Source organism: Pangasianodon hypophthalmus, chromosome 8 (assembly GCF_027358585.1).
Source record: "Pangasianodon hypophthalmus isolate fPanHyp1 chromosome 8, fPanHyp1.pri, whole genome shotgun sequence".
Classification (NCBI taxonomy): Eukaryota; Metazoa; Chordata; class Actinopteri; order Siluriformes; family Pangasiidae; genus Pangasianodon; species Pangasianodon hypophthalmus.
Window position 1 is genome coordinate 11145050 of NC_069717.1, and position 16584 is coordinate 11161633.

General features: G+C 37.2%; 2 protein-coding genes across 2 annotated transcripts in view; one reads left to right on the forward strand and one right to left on the reverse strand.

Annotated features, from left to right (window-relative positions):
* The window catches only part of faf1 (Fas (TNFRSF6) associated factor 1), a 72910-nt gene extending 66238 nt beyond the window's left edge, over positions 1–6672 (reverse strand). The window contains exons 1-2 of the mRNA XM_026914895.3: positions 6310–6672; positions 5143–5211 (exon numbers count right to left, since the gene is read on the reverse strand). Coding sequence (XP_026770696.1) covers positions 5143–5211; positions 6310–6366 — 126 coding nt within the window. The 5' untranslated portion in view covers positions 6367–6672. The remainder of the gene's footprint in view (positions 1–5142; positions 5212–6309) is intronic.
* Positions 6673–10897: 4225 nt separating this feature from the next.
* Positions 10898–16584, forward strand: cdkn2c (cyclin-dependent kinase inhibitor 2C (p18, inhibits CDK4)). The gene is made up of 2 exons (XM_053236544.1): positions 10898–12551; positions 14729–16584. The coding sequence occupies exons 1-2, from the start codon at positions 12420–12422 to the stop codon at positions 15101–15103; spliced, it is 507 nt and encodes a 168-aa protein (XP_053092519.1). The 5' UTR covers positions 10898–12419; the 3' UTR covers positions 15104–16584.

A 16584-nucleotide genomic window follows, 5' to 3' on the forward strand; every position in this document is an offset into this window, starting at 1 on the left:
TGTGTGGGTACACTGGCTGAGTAGTTAGCTCATTAAAAGTTTCAGTTCCAGCTAGAAATGTTTACTCACTAGCTAAGACTATTTGGTTGAAGGTAGCAAAGGCTGATTAGCTGATTAACTGCACTTACCAAAAAGAAACGTAGAAACAATAGCAACAATAATGTGATGGATCTTTTCAGATGGAAAAGTTGTCACTAACTTGACGTAACTAACACTGGTCAAGTAAGATAAGATAAGGTGTACCTTTATTGATCCCCTGTAGGGGAAATTCAGTAATAGTGTTTGACTACTTTTTTTATATCCAGACTTTAGCATTTCAACTTTTCTAAATAAAAGACAACAATTAGTATCATTTAATTTATTTTCATAATAACATTAGAAGTGACTCAATATCAGGAACACAGATCTGATGACAATGTGCAATTGTCTAATAAATGAATGCTCTCTTTTTTTAATAATTGTTTTTTCTTAAAATAATTCTTCCTGTGCACAGCAGACATCCATCAAACTAATGTTCTGCTGATAAACAGCAGACGGTTCTGCTCTCACTGATATCAGCCCATTTTTAAACACATCCTCACAATTCAGGCATCTTAAATATCCCAAAAAAAATTTTGTAACAAAGTATTTGCTCAGGTAACACATGTCCATATATGTGTTTTCCTGGCTGAAATTTTGCACTACTTGTCCTATTCCTGTATACAGGGTCTCTTTTGTATGTTCCGTCAAGCTTCCAGCTCCATACACAGGAAGTCATCACATTTACAGGTGCAACTAACCACTGCAAGGGCACAGCCATGGCTGTTTGAACAGCTGCCAAAAATACTGGCAGCTTGTTGCTAAAAATAGTGAAACGCCACCCCAGATTACGAGAACAGCTATTTTGTGGGGGAAAGCCACCATTTTTTTTTGTCTCTCCTGAAAGCTGACTCTTTAGATCTTCTCTAACAGTGCACGTAAATATAGGTTGGGTGGAACAAGCAGTAGTAGTAGCGTTTCAGGTTGAGTGCAGGCTGCTGAGTCACTTGGTACCAGAGTAGATATTCAATACTGTAGCACTTCACATCAGTCAACATCAGTCACAATATGACACACTGCACATTGTTATCAGTGACATTTCTGACAAAAAGCATATCTACAATATAAAAGCATTGTGTAGATAACTACACAATCACAAGCTGATTTTTAGATATATTATAATCAAAGTAATCAGTTTGCTGTATGTTTTGCCAAGTCTGCATCTGGATACAAAAGCTAAAGATACAATGTTTTTTTTTTTTTTTTTTTTTTTTAACATCGCCAATGATACATAGGCTTATGTTCTACAGCAAAAAAATATATTTGTGTGTATAATTTGCTGTAATGGCCATTGTTGGCATTTCGGCCAACTGAACCAAGCACTCAAAAATAGTGTAGGAGCGCTAATAAATGCATGTAAAAAAAAAAAAATGGCCATAGTTCAGCAACTCCAGTTTTCTAAACATGAATCTGCGTGGCTTCTGTAGCAAATCCTGTTTTGAGGCTTGTCCAATCACATGCATATGTAAATTATTTAGCTAAAAGCAGTTCATTGCACCAGAAACTAGCTACATTCCTAGAACCCTGAAAAGGGAGTTTTCAGAGACAGTATTGATAGTTTCTTAATTTTACTTACCCTCACTGGTCTGATTAGAGAACTGATGACAGGGCTTGTTTAAAAAAAAATTTTTTTTTAAAGATTTTAAAAGTATTCTCTTTTATTCTCAATGCATCAAGTTCAAAATACATGCAATTCATCTGTTCAAAGTCCATGTTGTTGGTCATAAGTGGTAACATGAAGCCACAAACTAACCATTATGGGTTAAGCATTAAAAGATAACCATATTTTAGTTTAGTATACCCCTGGCCTAGACCAACCAAAATGACTACATCAACCAAACAGAAAACCAAAACAGTCAAAGCTAGATATTTGATGCTATTTATTATTGCTATTTATTTATTGCTCAATTTTAGAAAGGTAAAATAGCACTAGAATCATTCACAGAGGACTACCGAAGCAGTACTACTGCTGCAATGTAATGTGTGTATGCTCATGTATTCTTGGACCAAAAACAGACAAATCCACAAATCCAATTGAAAATATTTTAGTAGCAATAGGAATATGATGACATGATTTTAGGTAATTGCCTGTATCTGGAAATTTTAGTGCCATATATATGTATATATGGCAATTAGGTACACATTTACTGACCGTAGGCCACTACAGACCAGATTTTACTGACTTTAAGCATAGACAGCTCACATGACTAGAAATAAATATGCACTAACCCAGCAGCTGTGAAAATCAGAGACACTGAACAATAGATCTAATATGACAGCTATATACTATAAGACTATTTACACTGTCGTCTGAAAAGAAAAGAAAAAAAAGATTTATGTACTGTAAGATAAATATGATAAATCTCATATTTATGAAAAAATCTGCTATAATCTTTATCATTGGTGCTTATAATTTGGGTGGTGCATCGTTTTCCGCACAGCAAAGACAGTGACATGTTAATGTGGGTGTTGCTGTGGAATGAGTGTATCAAACACAGAAGCATTACAACAACATTGTCTTCTTACTGATAACTTTAATGGATACTCCTACCTTGTAGGTGTACTATTAGAGGTTATAGCATCGTTATTCCACGCCTAATGTGTGTTAACTGTCCTGTAGCCTATAGTAACATAATATTGCTGGTTTGATATTTTGGGTTGGTTTTTCAACCAAGCGGTGACTAATGACTAATGACTAATGTAAAAACAACACTGTTGTGCCTCACTCCGGCGGCACACACATTGCCATGTCCTGTCACTATCACTGCTGTGCTAGGAATGGCCCAGGACCTAAATAATGTCAGGCGCGGGTGGCTTCTATGGTGGCCCCCTGGGCTCTTTTTGGGAGGGGGGACAAATTGTGCATAGCAGTGAATAGTAGTGTGTGTGTGCGCATGTGTGTATGTGTCCACTTATTTAATTTGAAAGAATACATACAAATAAAAATATTCCAAAACTAGCAATGGTGGTATAATATAACCAAATTGTTTATATCTGCTATAAAACATGGAGCTGTGCTTTTGCATACGTTATCACCAGTGGATGTGAAAAACTGTGCTAGAACTTTCTGTGCTCTAACACACAATAGATCCATGAGATAGTCATCTCAACACAGTGAACACTGAGGCTTTGTTGTGCTGTGGCCTTGTTCAGACCTGGTCTTAACATCCTTCTCGAGTGTTCCAATCACGAGTGAACAGCCGAGACGAACAACCGTTCACACCTGGTATTATAACGTGCTTCCAGTGCATCTCTACAAATCATTCATGATCGCTTTTTGACTGGGCTGCCAAATCTGCTGTCATGAACCTGACTCAAAAACTTCTAGCCAAAACCAAACAAAAACTCAAATGATGTGTTTATAATTAGTTGGCTCCTAATTAAATCAGCGGGCGCTCAGTTTAGTCGATAAAATATTCAAAGCATGGGTTAGAGTTTAAGGATTAGGATTTTGATTTCAGAGTTCAAGGATTTACAAAAAAAAAAATAATAATCTGTCCCTCACAGTGCAGCTCTACTGAACCTGACCACAGTGCACACAGCTATAAAGTCAAATATATTACCAAATACACATTAATAATGTTCCTGTGTTTGTGTTTCTAGAACATATCCAACTAACAGCAGATTCAAGCTCATGTATGGAGATTTATTTGCATATTATCTGATCATTAAGCCCTTGATGGCTTTGGTATAGCAAATACTACACTATATGGCCAAAAGTATGTGGACGCCTGACCATCACAAACGTATGTGCTTGTTGAACATCCCATTCCAGATTTAGTCCCCTTTGCTGTTATAATAACCTCCACTTTTCTAGGAAGGCTTTCCACTAGATTTTGGAGAGTGGCTGTGGGGATTTGTGTTCATTCAGCCACAAGAGCATTAGTCAGGTCAGGCACTGATGTCAGGTGAGGAGGCCTGGGGTGCAGCCAGCATTCCAGTTTATCCTAAACGTGTTCAGTGGGGTTGAGGTCAGAGCTCTGTGCAGGCCATTCGAGTTCTTCCACTCCAACCTTGACAAACCATGTCTTCATGGTCCTCGCTTTGTGCACAGGGGCATTGTCATGCCGGAACAGGTTTGGGCCTCTTAGTTCCAATGAAGGGAAATTGTAATATTACAGCATACAAAGACATTCTATACAATTGTGTGCTTACAACTTTGTGGCAACAGTTTGGGGAAGAACCACATATGGGTGTGACTGTCAGGTGTCCACAAACTTTTGGACATCTAGTGTATCTAACTGTATAATCTTTCCTTTATCAGTGTTAAAGCCATCGGGTAAAAATGTACCACCAAACTCAATATCCGTCTCTTCCAAACTCTATACCTGTTAAAGCCTATCAGAACCATCACTGCAAAATAATATTAAAAGTGACATCCGATTATTTGTTTTTCTTAATGAAGAAGTAAGAACAACACAGGATTTTCTTAAATAGGCTAGTTATTTCACCAAAGTGCTAAATATTGCTATAACTAAAGAACAGCTGTGGAAATGTGTAGACAACCTCAGCAAATAGCCTATATCTATAGTAATGTGCATAGCGTATGTTGAGAACAATAAGAAGAAGCAGGCATATGCGAGGAGACTGTGTGTGGCTGGTATACACATTTAAACGATTGAAATTTAATTAATAGAATGGATCCAAAATGTCCAGAAATCAATCTGTTACGTGTATCGACAGCATGGCTGGGCAAAGGAAAATCTATTCTGTATGAATACCACAAACCTAGCAACAATGATCACTAGATGATCTCTTGATGTTGTTGCAGATGCATAAGTCGCATTGCCATTCACACAAGTGCAGTGCAACCACATGCATCCCTGGCCACCTCTACACGTGTGCGAGTAATCAGATAACAAGATGCATTTGAGCCTGTTCACAGCTGGACTGTCCGCATGTGATCCAATCACCCAAGACGGATGTTGTACCAAACATGAACAGGGCCTGTGATCACACATCCTCTTAGCAGGAAACTCTCGCTGAAATTATTATGTATGTTGACCTGGCCACACCTGCAGCTTTACATCCTAATGTATTACAGTTAGTTTGGGTGACACTTACCACCAAGTCCCAGTTGTTCAGTTCTAGGAGAGTGATTGCCTCTGCAATATTGTCGATCCCAGTGCACGCCTGAAACAACAAGCAGATGTGACTTCCAAAAGTACAGCAGAGGTCAGTATGAGATCTGATCACTCTTAGCACACTTTCTAGCAGGTAATAAATGATCTACATTTGGGAATTGCAATATACAACCCTAAACTGCTTATGTCCAACTTCTAAATAAATCATTTAATTAAATCTAAGTACGTTATATGAGCAATACGCAGTTATAACTGATCCTTTATATAGAACCGTGTAGTTAAAGTTAGCTGAGATATGAAAACCTGCATCCTGCCTTTTTCAGCCTTTACACCAGTTGTTTTCATGTGGTCACGTGACCGGCTGTGGCGTTTTCAATACACTGAAACCTTGTCCAAATATAACAACATGCCCATTTATTTTAGCCTCCTACACACACTCTCAACTTGTCAGGGAGATTATTAAATAACTATTATGCCATCCAGAAAGCAAATTCATCATAACTGACCTGTTCAAAGAACAGCTCTGGACGAGAAAACATAGCTGTCTTATCTAGAAGTAGTGTTATAGCTATGCTAGCTAAAATGTCCAGTCATAGCTACAGAGCTAGCAGTAGTTACGCTCTCTTCTCTAATTTACTAGACCCTCTCCACAGACTGACTGAAAACCATGTGGTAATGGTAGCATTTTATTCTCCTTAAAGCTGCAGAAAATCTTTACTGCAAACTAAAAGGGCTGAGTAGCGCTAGTAGGTTCGCCGGTTGCTGTCAAAAGACCAACAATGAAGCAGTTAGCTATCAGCGCTAGGTACAGAGCTTTCTGCAAGTCAGTACTCTTAAGTCTGTGACTGTCCGAATTAGCACTTGGCTTGGTGTGTGATGTGGTGAAGATATCTCGTAGTTTTATGAGTGACAGCGTTTCGAACGCTAAATGAAAGCCTATAGACGGTATGTCAGGAGACGTTAGCTTGATAGCTGCTAACAAATGAACTGTCAGTGACATAGCACCTAGTTAGCTGTCTGTCTGGTCTCCTCACACCGTTACTGTCAGTGTTAGCTGACTATCCCAACGTTTAAGGTATGATAAACTTCTTGCTCAAAGTCAGCAACCAAGCTTAATGAACGTTTCCAGTTAGGAGAGAAAACCTACCTGAAAGTCAGCCAGAATCATCTCTCTGTCCATGTTGCTACCACTGTCGGAGGCCATTGCAGTGACTGGCTAACGCTAGCTAGCTGTTCTATAGTGCCGCTACAGCTGTGCTCAGCTCTGCTCGCTCACTTCTTTGGTCCCTTTAGCACACACACACACACGGTCTGAGACGCAAAGGGTGAACAGGGACTGCAAAAAAAAAATATCGGCTTTAAATTTCAAACCACATATGACCCTAAGACTGAGTTTAGTACAACAGAGAACTCGGGAGCAAAACCCGCACTTTAGGACCCACTGTAGTTTTTAACAGATTTTCTGTTACAGTCACTTTTTAATCCAGGCAACGGAAACAACATACGGCAGTCGCGAAGAACTGTCGTAAAATGAACTAAGGCCCAAGACAGAGATGTTCGATTAACCCAGAGATCACATATAAATGCAGAACGTCCTCGACTCTTAATATGATTATTCCTATTTCCTGCACATGGTGATAATAAGTGGTCCACGTCGGAATATATTCATTTATAACATGCACATTGCATATTTGTTTGCTGTACTTGCATGTTTTAAGACAGGTCAATCAGTTTTATTAAGGTAGGCCTTAACCTGTCTGTTACCAAGCCATGTACTGTAATTATACATTTTATGGAATTACTTTGGTAATAAATTCCTCAATAATTTTGTTAATCTAGCATTGCTTTTTAAATAAGGGTGTGATAAATAATCTCATGTTCAGGAACACTGTGTTTTCATTTACATATATCCTGCTATTAACTGTATAGACTCCACTGTAGGTTACATGTGTAATATTCCCAAAGTCCATGACATTTTGAACAGACTTCAGCCTAAAGATCTATGAGACTGCAGTGGTCATGAACCATCCAGCTGTATGGCTATACAGCTAGAATGATCATCCTTCCAGCCCTTAGAAAAATTCACTATGGTTTTACTATGGTACATTATGTTACCCATGACCTTATCATCATTTTATGGCACTTCATACAAATGGATATTAAATTTAAACTCAATAGTAGCTAATATAGTTTTATTGTGCATTGTGTTAACTATGTTTATTCCATGTTTAATTATAATACTATCATGGGTTTCCTGAAGTGCAAGTGAAGTGATTGTTAGTATATTTTAATCCAAAACAATACCATGGTTTTACTACAGTGCATTATGGTAACTACATTTATTACGTATCTATTTATTACGTGATACTACAATAGAGTTATTCTGGTGCGTAATGATAACTGTGTTTAATATTTACTTAAGCATGCTTTACTACACTGCAATATACACATTACTGTCATTGTTGCGTATGTATATATCATTTTACATATTTACTGTAATACTACCATGATTTTACTGTGGTGTAAAAGTGTGGTGGTAAAAGTTCATTACACATTTAACTATGTTAATAATATATGTTACTAAAATACTACCTTTATTTTACTACAGTGCATTATGGTAATTACATTTGCTATATATAATTAACCATGATAGACATTACAATAGTTTTACTCTGGTGAATATGCTAACTATGTTTATTACTTATATGACCATGATTAATATCTACAGTAAAATATACATGATTAATATCTACAGTTTACTACAGGGCAATGTACAATGTACTATCATAGTTAAATATGTAATAAATGCAGCTACTGTGAATTTATTATATATATAACCATGGTACTACAATAGATTTACCCTGGTGCACTATGTTTATTACTTATATGACCATGGTACTATCAACCGTTTACTACAATGCAGTATACAATGTAGTACCATAGTTAAACATTCTATGTAATAAATGCAACTACCAAACATTTATTACATAATTAACTATGATTCTGCATTGGTTTTTCTATATTCCACTATGGGAACTGTGTTCGTTACTCATTTAACTATGATACTACAATACAGTAGTACTGGTGTACTCTGCTTATTACACATTTAAGTATACAACAGTCGTTTTACTCTGGTGTAGTATGGTAGTCTGCTTATTAAATATTTTATTATACTACAATACTTTTACTCTAGCGCAGTATGTTACTCTGCTTATTACACTATAGTAGTTTTACTCTGGTGTAGTATGGTAGTCTACTTATTAAATATCTAAATATACTAAAGTTAGCTTTACTCTAATTCAGTATGTTACTCTGCTTATTACATATTTAAGTATACTATAAGAGCTTTACACTGATGTAGTATGGTACTCTGCTTGTTATATATTTAAATATACTAGAATAGTTTTATAGTTTGTTTAAATATATAGTTTGTTTAAATATAGTAGAATAGATTTACTCGTGTGTAGTATGGTACTCTTTATTTAAATATACTAGAATCGTCTTACTCTAGTATTGTACTCTGTATTTAAGTATACTAGAATAGTTTTACACTGGTGTAGTATGGTACTCTGTTTAAATATAGTAGAATAGCTTTATTCTGGTGTAGTATGGTACTCTGCTTGTTATATATTTAAATATACTAGAATAGTTTTACTGTGGTGTAGTATGGTACTCTGCTTGTTGTATATTTAAATAAGCTAGAACAGCTTTATTCTGGTGTAGTATGGCACTCTGTATTTAAGTATACTAGAATAGCTTTATTCTGGTGTAGTATGGTGCTCTGCTTGTTATATATCTAAATATGCTAGAATAGCTTTACTCTGGTGTAGTATGGTACTCTATATTTAAATATACTAGAATAGATTTACTCTGGTGTAGTATGGTACTCTGTATTTAAATATACTAGCATAGTTTTACTCTGGTCTAGTATGGCACTATATATTTAAATATACTAGAATAGATTTACTCTGGTGTAGTATGGTACTCTGCTTGTTATATATTTAAATAAGCTAGAACAGCTTTATTGTGGTGTAGTATGGTACTCTGTATTTAAATATACTAGAATAGCTTTACTCTGGTGTAGTATGGTGCTCTGCTTGTTATATATTTAAATAAGTTAGAACAGCTTTATTCTGGTGTAGTATGGTACTCTGTATTTAAGTATACTAGAATAGTTTTACTCTGGTGTAGTATGGTACTCTGTATTTAAATATACTAGAATAGATTTACTCTGGTGTAGTATGGTACTCTGTATTTAAATATACTAGAATAGCTTTACTCTGGTGTAGTATGGTACTCTGCTTGTTATATATTTAAATAAGCTAGAACAGCTTTATTGTGGTGTAGTATGGTACTCTGTATTTAAGTTTACTAGAATAGTTTTACTCTGGTGTAGTATGGTACTCTGCTTGTTATATATTTAAATATGCTAGAATAGCTTTATTGTGGTGTAGTATGGTACTCTGTTTAAATAAACTAGAATAGTTTTACTGTTGTGTAGTATGGTACTCTGCTTGTTGTATATTTAAATATACTAGAATAGATTTACTCTGGTGTAATATGGTACTCTGTATTTAAGTATACTAGAATAGATTTACTCTGGTGTAGTATGGTACTCTGCTTGTTATATATTTAAATAAGCTAGAACAGCTTTATTGTGGTGTAATATGGTACTCTATATTTAAATATACTATAATAGCTTTATTGTGGTGTAGTATGGTACTCTGTATTTAAATATACTAGAATAGCTTTACTCTGGTGTAGTATGGTACTCTGTATTTAAGTATACTAGAATAGCTTTACTCTGGTGTAGTATGGTACTCTGTATTTAAGTATACTAGAATAGATTTACTCTGGTGTAGTATGGTACTCTGCTTGTTATATATCTAAATATGCTAGAATAGTTTTACTCTGGTGTAATATGGTACTCTGTATTTAAATATACTAGAATAGCTTTACTCTGGTGTAGTATGGTACTCTGTATTTAAGTATACTAGAATAGTTTTACTCTGGTGTAGTATGGTACTCTGTATTTAAGTATACTAGAATAGTTTTACTGTGGTGTAGTATGGTACTCTGCTTGCTGTATATTTAAATATACTAGAATAGCTTTATTGTGGTGTAGTATGGTACTCTCTGTTATTAAGTATACTAGAATAGCTTTATTCTGGTGTAGTATGGTACTCTGTATTTAAGTATATTAGAATAGCTTTACTCTGGTGTAGTATGGTACTCTATATTTAAATATACTAGAATAGTTTTACTCTGGTCTAGTATGGTACTCTGTATTTAAGTATATTAGAATAGCTTTACTCTGGTGTAGTATGGTACTCTGTATTTAAGTATACTAGAATAGTTTTACTGTGGTGTAGTATGGTACTCTGCTTGTTGTATATTTAAATATACTAGAATAGCTTTATTGTGGTGTAGTATGGTACTCTCTGTTATTAAGTATACTAGAATAGCTTTATTCTGGTGTACTATGGTACTCTGTATTTAAATATACTAGAATAGCTTTATTGTGGTGTAGTATGGTACTCTGTGATTAAGTATACTAGAATAGTTTTACTCTGGTGTAGTATGGTGCTCTCTGTGATTAAATATACTAGAATAGCTTTATTGTGGTGTAGTATGGTGCTCTGTTTATTAGGCTACATATTTAACCATGACACTAGCCTACTATGTAAATGTAATAGTTGGTTTCAAAAGCCCCGCTGTTTTAAAAGCAAATCGACATTTTGCCCACATCACAATGGATGAATGATTTGCTGCTTCTCGGGCGTAAATGAGCTTCGTGTGAATTATGTTTGACACTTTATCTTCCTGAGACTTTGAAAGGCAACAGTGAAGTGCATCTCAACGTCTCCTTGACGTTAGCACAGCTCTGAGTCCCGCCTCTCCCTGAGTCTGTTAGTCAAAGTGGGCGGAAGTTTCAGTCCTTTATTTCAAAAAATGAGTGATGTCAAACAACAGGAGCTGACTCTCTCTCTCTCTCTCTGTCTGTCTGTCTCTCTCTCTCTCTTTCTCTCTCAACGTCAGCTGCATATAAAGCAGCTTTTCGAATTAGCCACATCAGGAAAATGTTACGACGGTCCGCGGATGGAGGAGCTTACATGATGCTTCAGCTCATTCAGGTGGTCGACACAGTGGGATCTTTCAGATGACTCTGCACGGGACAGCATTGCGCTATTCTCCAGGCTGCGTAACGTAGCGAGATCAGCGCGAGCCAGCGAGCATTGCGTCCTCACAGCATGAGTCGCTATCGCAGTGACACAGAACCGGACTCACTCCCAGCAAACTCGTCATCTGTGTAATTTATTAGCTCGGGACAGCTTACCTGCTCGACTGTAGGGGTGAAAACTCAGCCAGTGTAGACGTAAGCGAGCGCGCGGCTGCTTAACGACACTCAACCGACTGCGGCTCAGTTTGAAATGGGCGGGAAGCTGCACGCAACTCTCAAGCACGTCCCTTCTAAAAGTCATTGGACGGCTGCAGCTCGGCGGCGCTCGTAGCCTCATTTGTTCTTTCATCCGTTTTCAGACGTGCGATTGGAGGTATCGAGAGGCTCCTGTGAACTCTAGATGACAGCAATTGGATGGCAGGGGATTTTTTTTAACAGCGTGCACCTGCATATCAGGACTATTTGAAGTGTATTTGTGACCTGCAGATAAGCTTTAGATCTCTCAGCGCTGCCTGAGGGGCGCCAATACTTAATCTGCTGCTGCGTCATGTCATTCGGGTTTCATCTGGAGCGATCTGTTTTCTAGAGGGTTTCCAGTATTTTTTTGTTTTTTGTTTTTTTTCTTCGGAGATCATTAAGTGGATGCAAGAACAGCACGGGTTGTCCTAGCACGAGCCAGGCTGCTGCCCGGGTACAGCGCGTGAAGCAGAGACAACAAGGAGGCAGGAGGGAGAAATCGTCATGCTGAAGTTGGCTCGTGTGTGATTGTACAGCACGTTTTCGGCCGGTGGTGACTAAAAGCCTCCTCCTCGGATAGAGATGGCGTGATATCCCTGTTTTTCCGCGCTGAGAGCGATCGCTACAGTGGGACGATATTAAAGCTGAGGTGGGCGGACCTTGGCATAGCACCATTTTTTTGTGGGGGGCTGGAAGAAGAGACTATTTACTACAGATCCGTGTTGATTTGCGTTACAACCAGCATTGGTCTTCAAAAGCAACATCACAGGGTTTTAATTGAATCTGTTATATATCTTTGTTTTTTTTTTTCTTCACTCGCTCAACATCTTGGGAAGATCATGGCCGAAGCCCCAGATGTAAACAGGTTGTCCACTGCTGCTGCGAGAGGAGACTTGAGAGAAACTGAGGAGATACTGGAGAGCAACATTAACGTGAATGCGAAGAACAAATTCGGCAGGACAGCACTGCAGGTTGGAGACCATCCCAAACTATTTACACTCACTTTCAACCTCGAATGCTTCCATCTTACGTTTCTTTCTTCCTTTTTTTTATTTGATCTAGGCTGTCAAACGTTTAGTATCCTGTTAACTGTTATTTAAGCACCATTGTGAATTTGCTCGAAGCTTTACTACTTTAACTGAATAAACAGTCATGTGTTAAAACTGCATATTAATCACAAATCACCACGAGCACTCAGTAGCCTCCTACATTATTTGGCTATAGCTTTTGTTATGACCAGATATTTACTTGTCACGTTTTATTTCAGTTCTAAAAGCTGCAAAACATTGCTAAATATTAACATATAGGCTAATGCAATGTATATTTTGCAGTGAAAATATTACACATGAAATTTCTCCTGTGATTTAAGGCAAGTAAGGACTGCTAAACTGCAGAAATATGAGTTCAAGGCCGTATGTTTCAGATTTAGCCTCAAAGATTAAAAATAGTGTTTTCCACCCATGAAAACTATAAAATAGAATGATAAAATATGATTATGTCAGTGGTTTGGATATAATTGATTATTTTTTTGCTTAGTTTGCTTGCGGCCTACATTAAAATGATGTACAAAAAACTCTCAATATAACCCCCAATACTACAGTCCTTGATTTTATGATTGCCTGCTCAAAAAAAAAAAAAATTCTTGTAAAAGTTAATATAGGATATTCATTTCCATGTATTATTACTATAAAAGTGAATAAAAAAGGTCGAACATGCCCGACACCCCATATTCTGCTGATAAGCACTGGTCAATATGAAATACAGTTGCTGCTTACTCATATTTATATACTGTATTTATACAAATATATTGTTTCAGCTTCAAAATGACTAGATGTGTAGGTACATATATTTAGGGGAATTTCGCATGTCGAGTCAACGAATATGCAGCTTGTGTAGGCTAAGCTAACACTGCTAACAGCCTGTATGAGATGTAGGCTAATAGCCTACACTGGATTATAAGTTGATTATTTATTGGTCAGGTTATATAGTTTGTTTTTGCACATTTCTCAAGCATATAGCCTACTTTTTTTTTTTAATTGAGAACATTTCTGAGCACTCAGGAAAAACAAGATCAGCTTTCTTACAGCACAAATGAGATTTTTTGTTTAGCCTTTAAAAATAGCCCAATGAAGAATAACTGTAATGGTGCTTTTTAATTATTGCAATGTATAAGTGAAATGTTTTTAACCAAAGCTTGCAAAGCCTTTAATTAAAATTGATTTTACCGGAAAATCCCCACAATCTGTGCAAGCTAATTTAATAAGGTTAAGATAAATTAGGATAGGCCTACCAGTATATCCAGAAAGGCCTACATATTTCGTTGGTAACAAGTGACCTAATCCTTTCTTCTTTTTTTTTTTTTAACAAGTCAGGACCATGAGATTTTAAGAATAGACTTTAAAAGCACACCTACTTATTTCCTCATGAAGTCGGTTGCAACCTGCATGTCATGGTCACATATAGGCCGTTATGTCGTGTTTACAAATAATAGCCTATTGTTATTCATATAAAATAAACGTATAAATGCATATTCGTTTTGATAAGTGAAAAAATTTGCATTTTGAGATTTTTTTTAACCGGCATCATTCTTTTGCAAATAAAAACACGTGCAAAAAATAGATAATTTGTTTATGTCACTAAGGTCAATAATATGTTTGAGACAGAAATGTTGCACACAAGCCGAGCAAAATTTTGTTTCTGTATTCTCTGAAGAAAAAAAAAGAAAAAGAAAAAAAAAGGTACTAAACTGTACATTTGCTTGTCAGTGGAGTGGTGCCCTTACTCTGGTGGTGCATTTTTTGTACCATTAGTGTGTAAATGTGCATGAGGTGTACCTTTAATTTATTACTCTAAAAGCTAATTAAATGTACAACAATGGTCCTTAAGGTGCAGTTATGTATTTTAAATATTTTTAAAGGTACACTACATTCACGTGACCATATAGAACCTGCGGAGGCTTCAAAAGATGTACTCTAGAGCGGTACCGCCCCAGTGACCAGGAAAGTGCAGTTTAGTGGGTTTTTTCTGACAGTGTGAATATAGGAGGTTCGTGCATGACACCCGGTTTATGTATAATTTCGTTTATACTGATATAACCGCAGTGCGTCATAAGCGTGCTGGTGCTGTAATATGTGTGCTTTTATTAAAGGTGGTGAAGCTCGGCTGTCCCTCTGTAGCGGAAGCCCTGCTGCGCGCGGGCGCTGATCCAAACGTGCCCGACCCCAGCGGAGGACTGACGGTGATGCACGACGCGGCGCGCGAGGGCCACGCAGACACGCTGCAGGTGCTGCTGAGGTATGGAGCAGACGCCAGTCTCCAGGACGACGCTGGGAATCTGCCGCTGCATCTGGCGGCGCGCGAGGGACATCAGGGCGCAGTGGAGCTCCTGGCCCCGCACACCGCACATCCGCTTCTGCCCAACCATGCGGGTCTCACGCCCCTGCAGCTGGCATCACAACATCACAGAGACGATACGGCACGCTGGCTAGAGAACTACCGGCATGTGCCTTCACAACCAGAGTAGGTAGAGGAGCGCCCGCTTTGTGCTGTGACAGAGGTAGTGTAGAAAAACATGCTGAATGGGCGTTTTGGTAGTATTCGAGAAATATTCAGCTAACTACCTCTTTTTTATATTGTGAAATCTGGGCAGTGAAGCTGCGAGGAAAGAGCTGGAACGAAGGCTATTTTGAAGCACACACGTTTTGAAGGCCAAACGTTTTTACAGGCCTAGGCTGCTTTCTGTTAGTGTCCCGTTACATATGATAATCTTTCATCAGTGTTTCAATTGGTTTGATTTTTTAAGGGTATTCAAATTGGAATTTTTTTTTTTTTTTTTTTATTAAGGTGTCACATGTCATTAGACTACACTCACTACTCCTCTAAGAAATAAAGGTTCCAAACAGTACTTTTCCTTGTCGGTGGTTGGTACCATCATGGGTGCATGTTCTATACCCTATTTTACCCCAGAAAGTTCATGTAGTGTACTTTTGATTAGCTTTTACAATAAAATAACATTAAACTGTACATTTCTTTGTCACTGGCATGGTACCATTAAGGGTGCATTTAATATATTTTTAATCTTTTGACCTGGACACGTGAATACAGTATCTTTAAAATGATTTAAGGTAAATAAAAATGGACTGAAATTAGTTTTTAGAGTAAAATTTTAATTATATGCACGTTTCTAGGTCAAAGATACATACAAAAGGTGTACATTTGAGAGTATCACCCCAACCATGAGGAAAGGTGCAGTTTAGTAGCCTTTTTTCTGACCGCATAAGCCTAGAGTAGTAGTTCTTATGCATCTTAAATTATTTTTTAAAGGTTTCTATAAGTAAAATATACATAGCCTCCTACTAAATGTAGGCTTCAATCCTTTACCATTTCCCCTTGATGGTACCACTACACAGAAAAAGTAGTCTAGTACCTTGATTTCTGAGAGTGTACAGAGTATGATATAACAATAATAATAATAATAATAATAATAATAATAACAATAATAATAATGGCTTCATGTGGTGTGCACTATATATAATGCATAATCACTTGCCCATATATGTCCAATTACCTGCCAAATTTGAACATTTTCAAGCCAGTTGTGAATTTTCTTCCAGTGAGTGTGATTGCTTTTCAGTGAGTGTAGCCCATCTGATGAGCGAAAAAATCCTGATGTATCAAAGATCAGAACTCATTCCTGCTTCGAGATCTTTCTCTGCCCTGGTTTACTGAAATGATTGCACTATAGGTCTCTGAAGGCCAGAAGCATGTCTCCAGTGCCAGCGCTTTGATTCCTCGTCCTTTTTTATTTGCTTCCGTTTGTCTAATAAATTGCACTTTTGCTTGTAGATAAATAATGCATTTTTTTGATACTTGTAAAACTGTAACTGTGAACGAATGTGTTTTTTTGTTGTTGTTGTTGCTGTTGCAAAACAAGACATTGTATTTTCTCAGAAGAAACCAAAGACAGTCGATACACGATTTCCAAAAAAAAAAGGAAAAAAACAG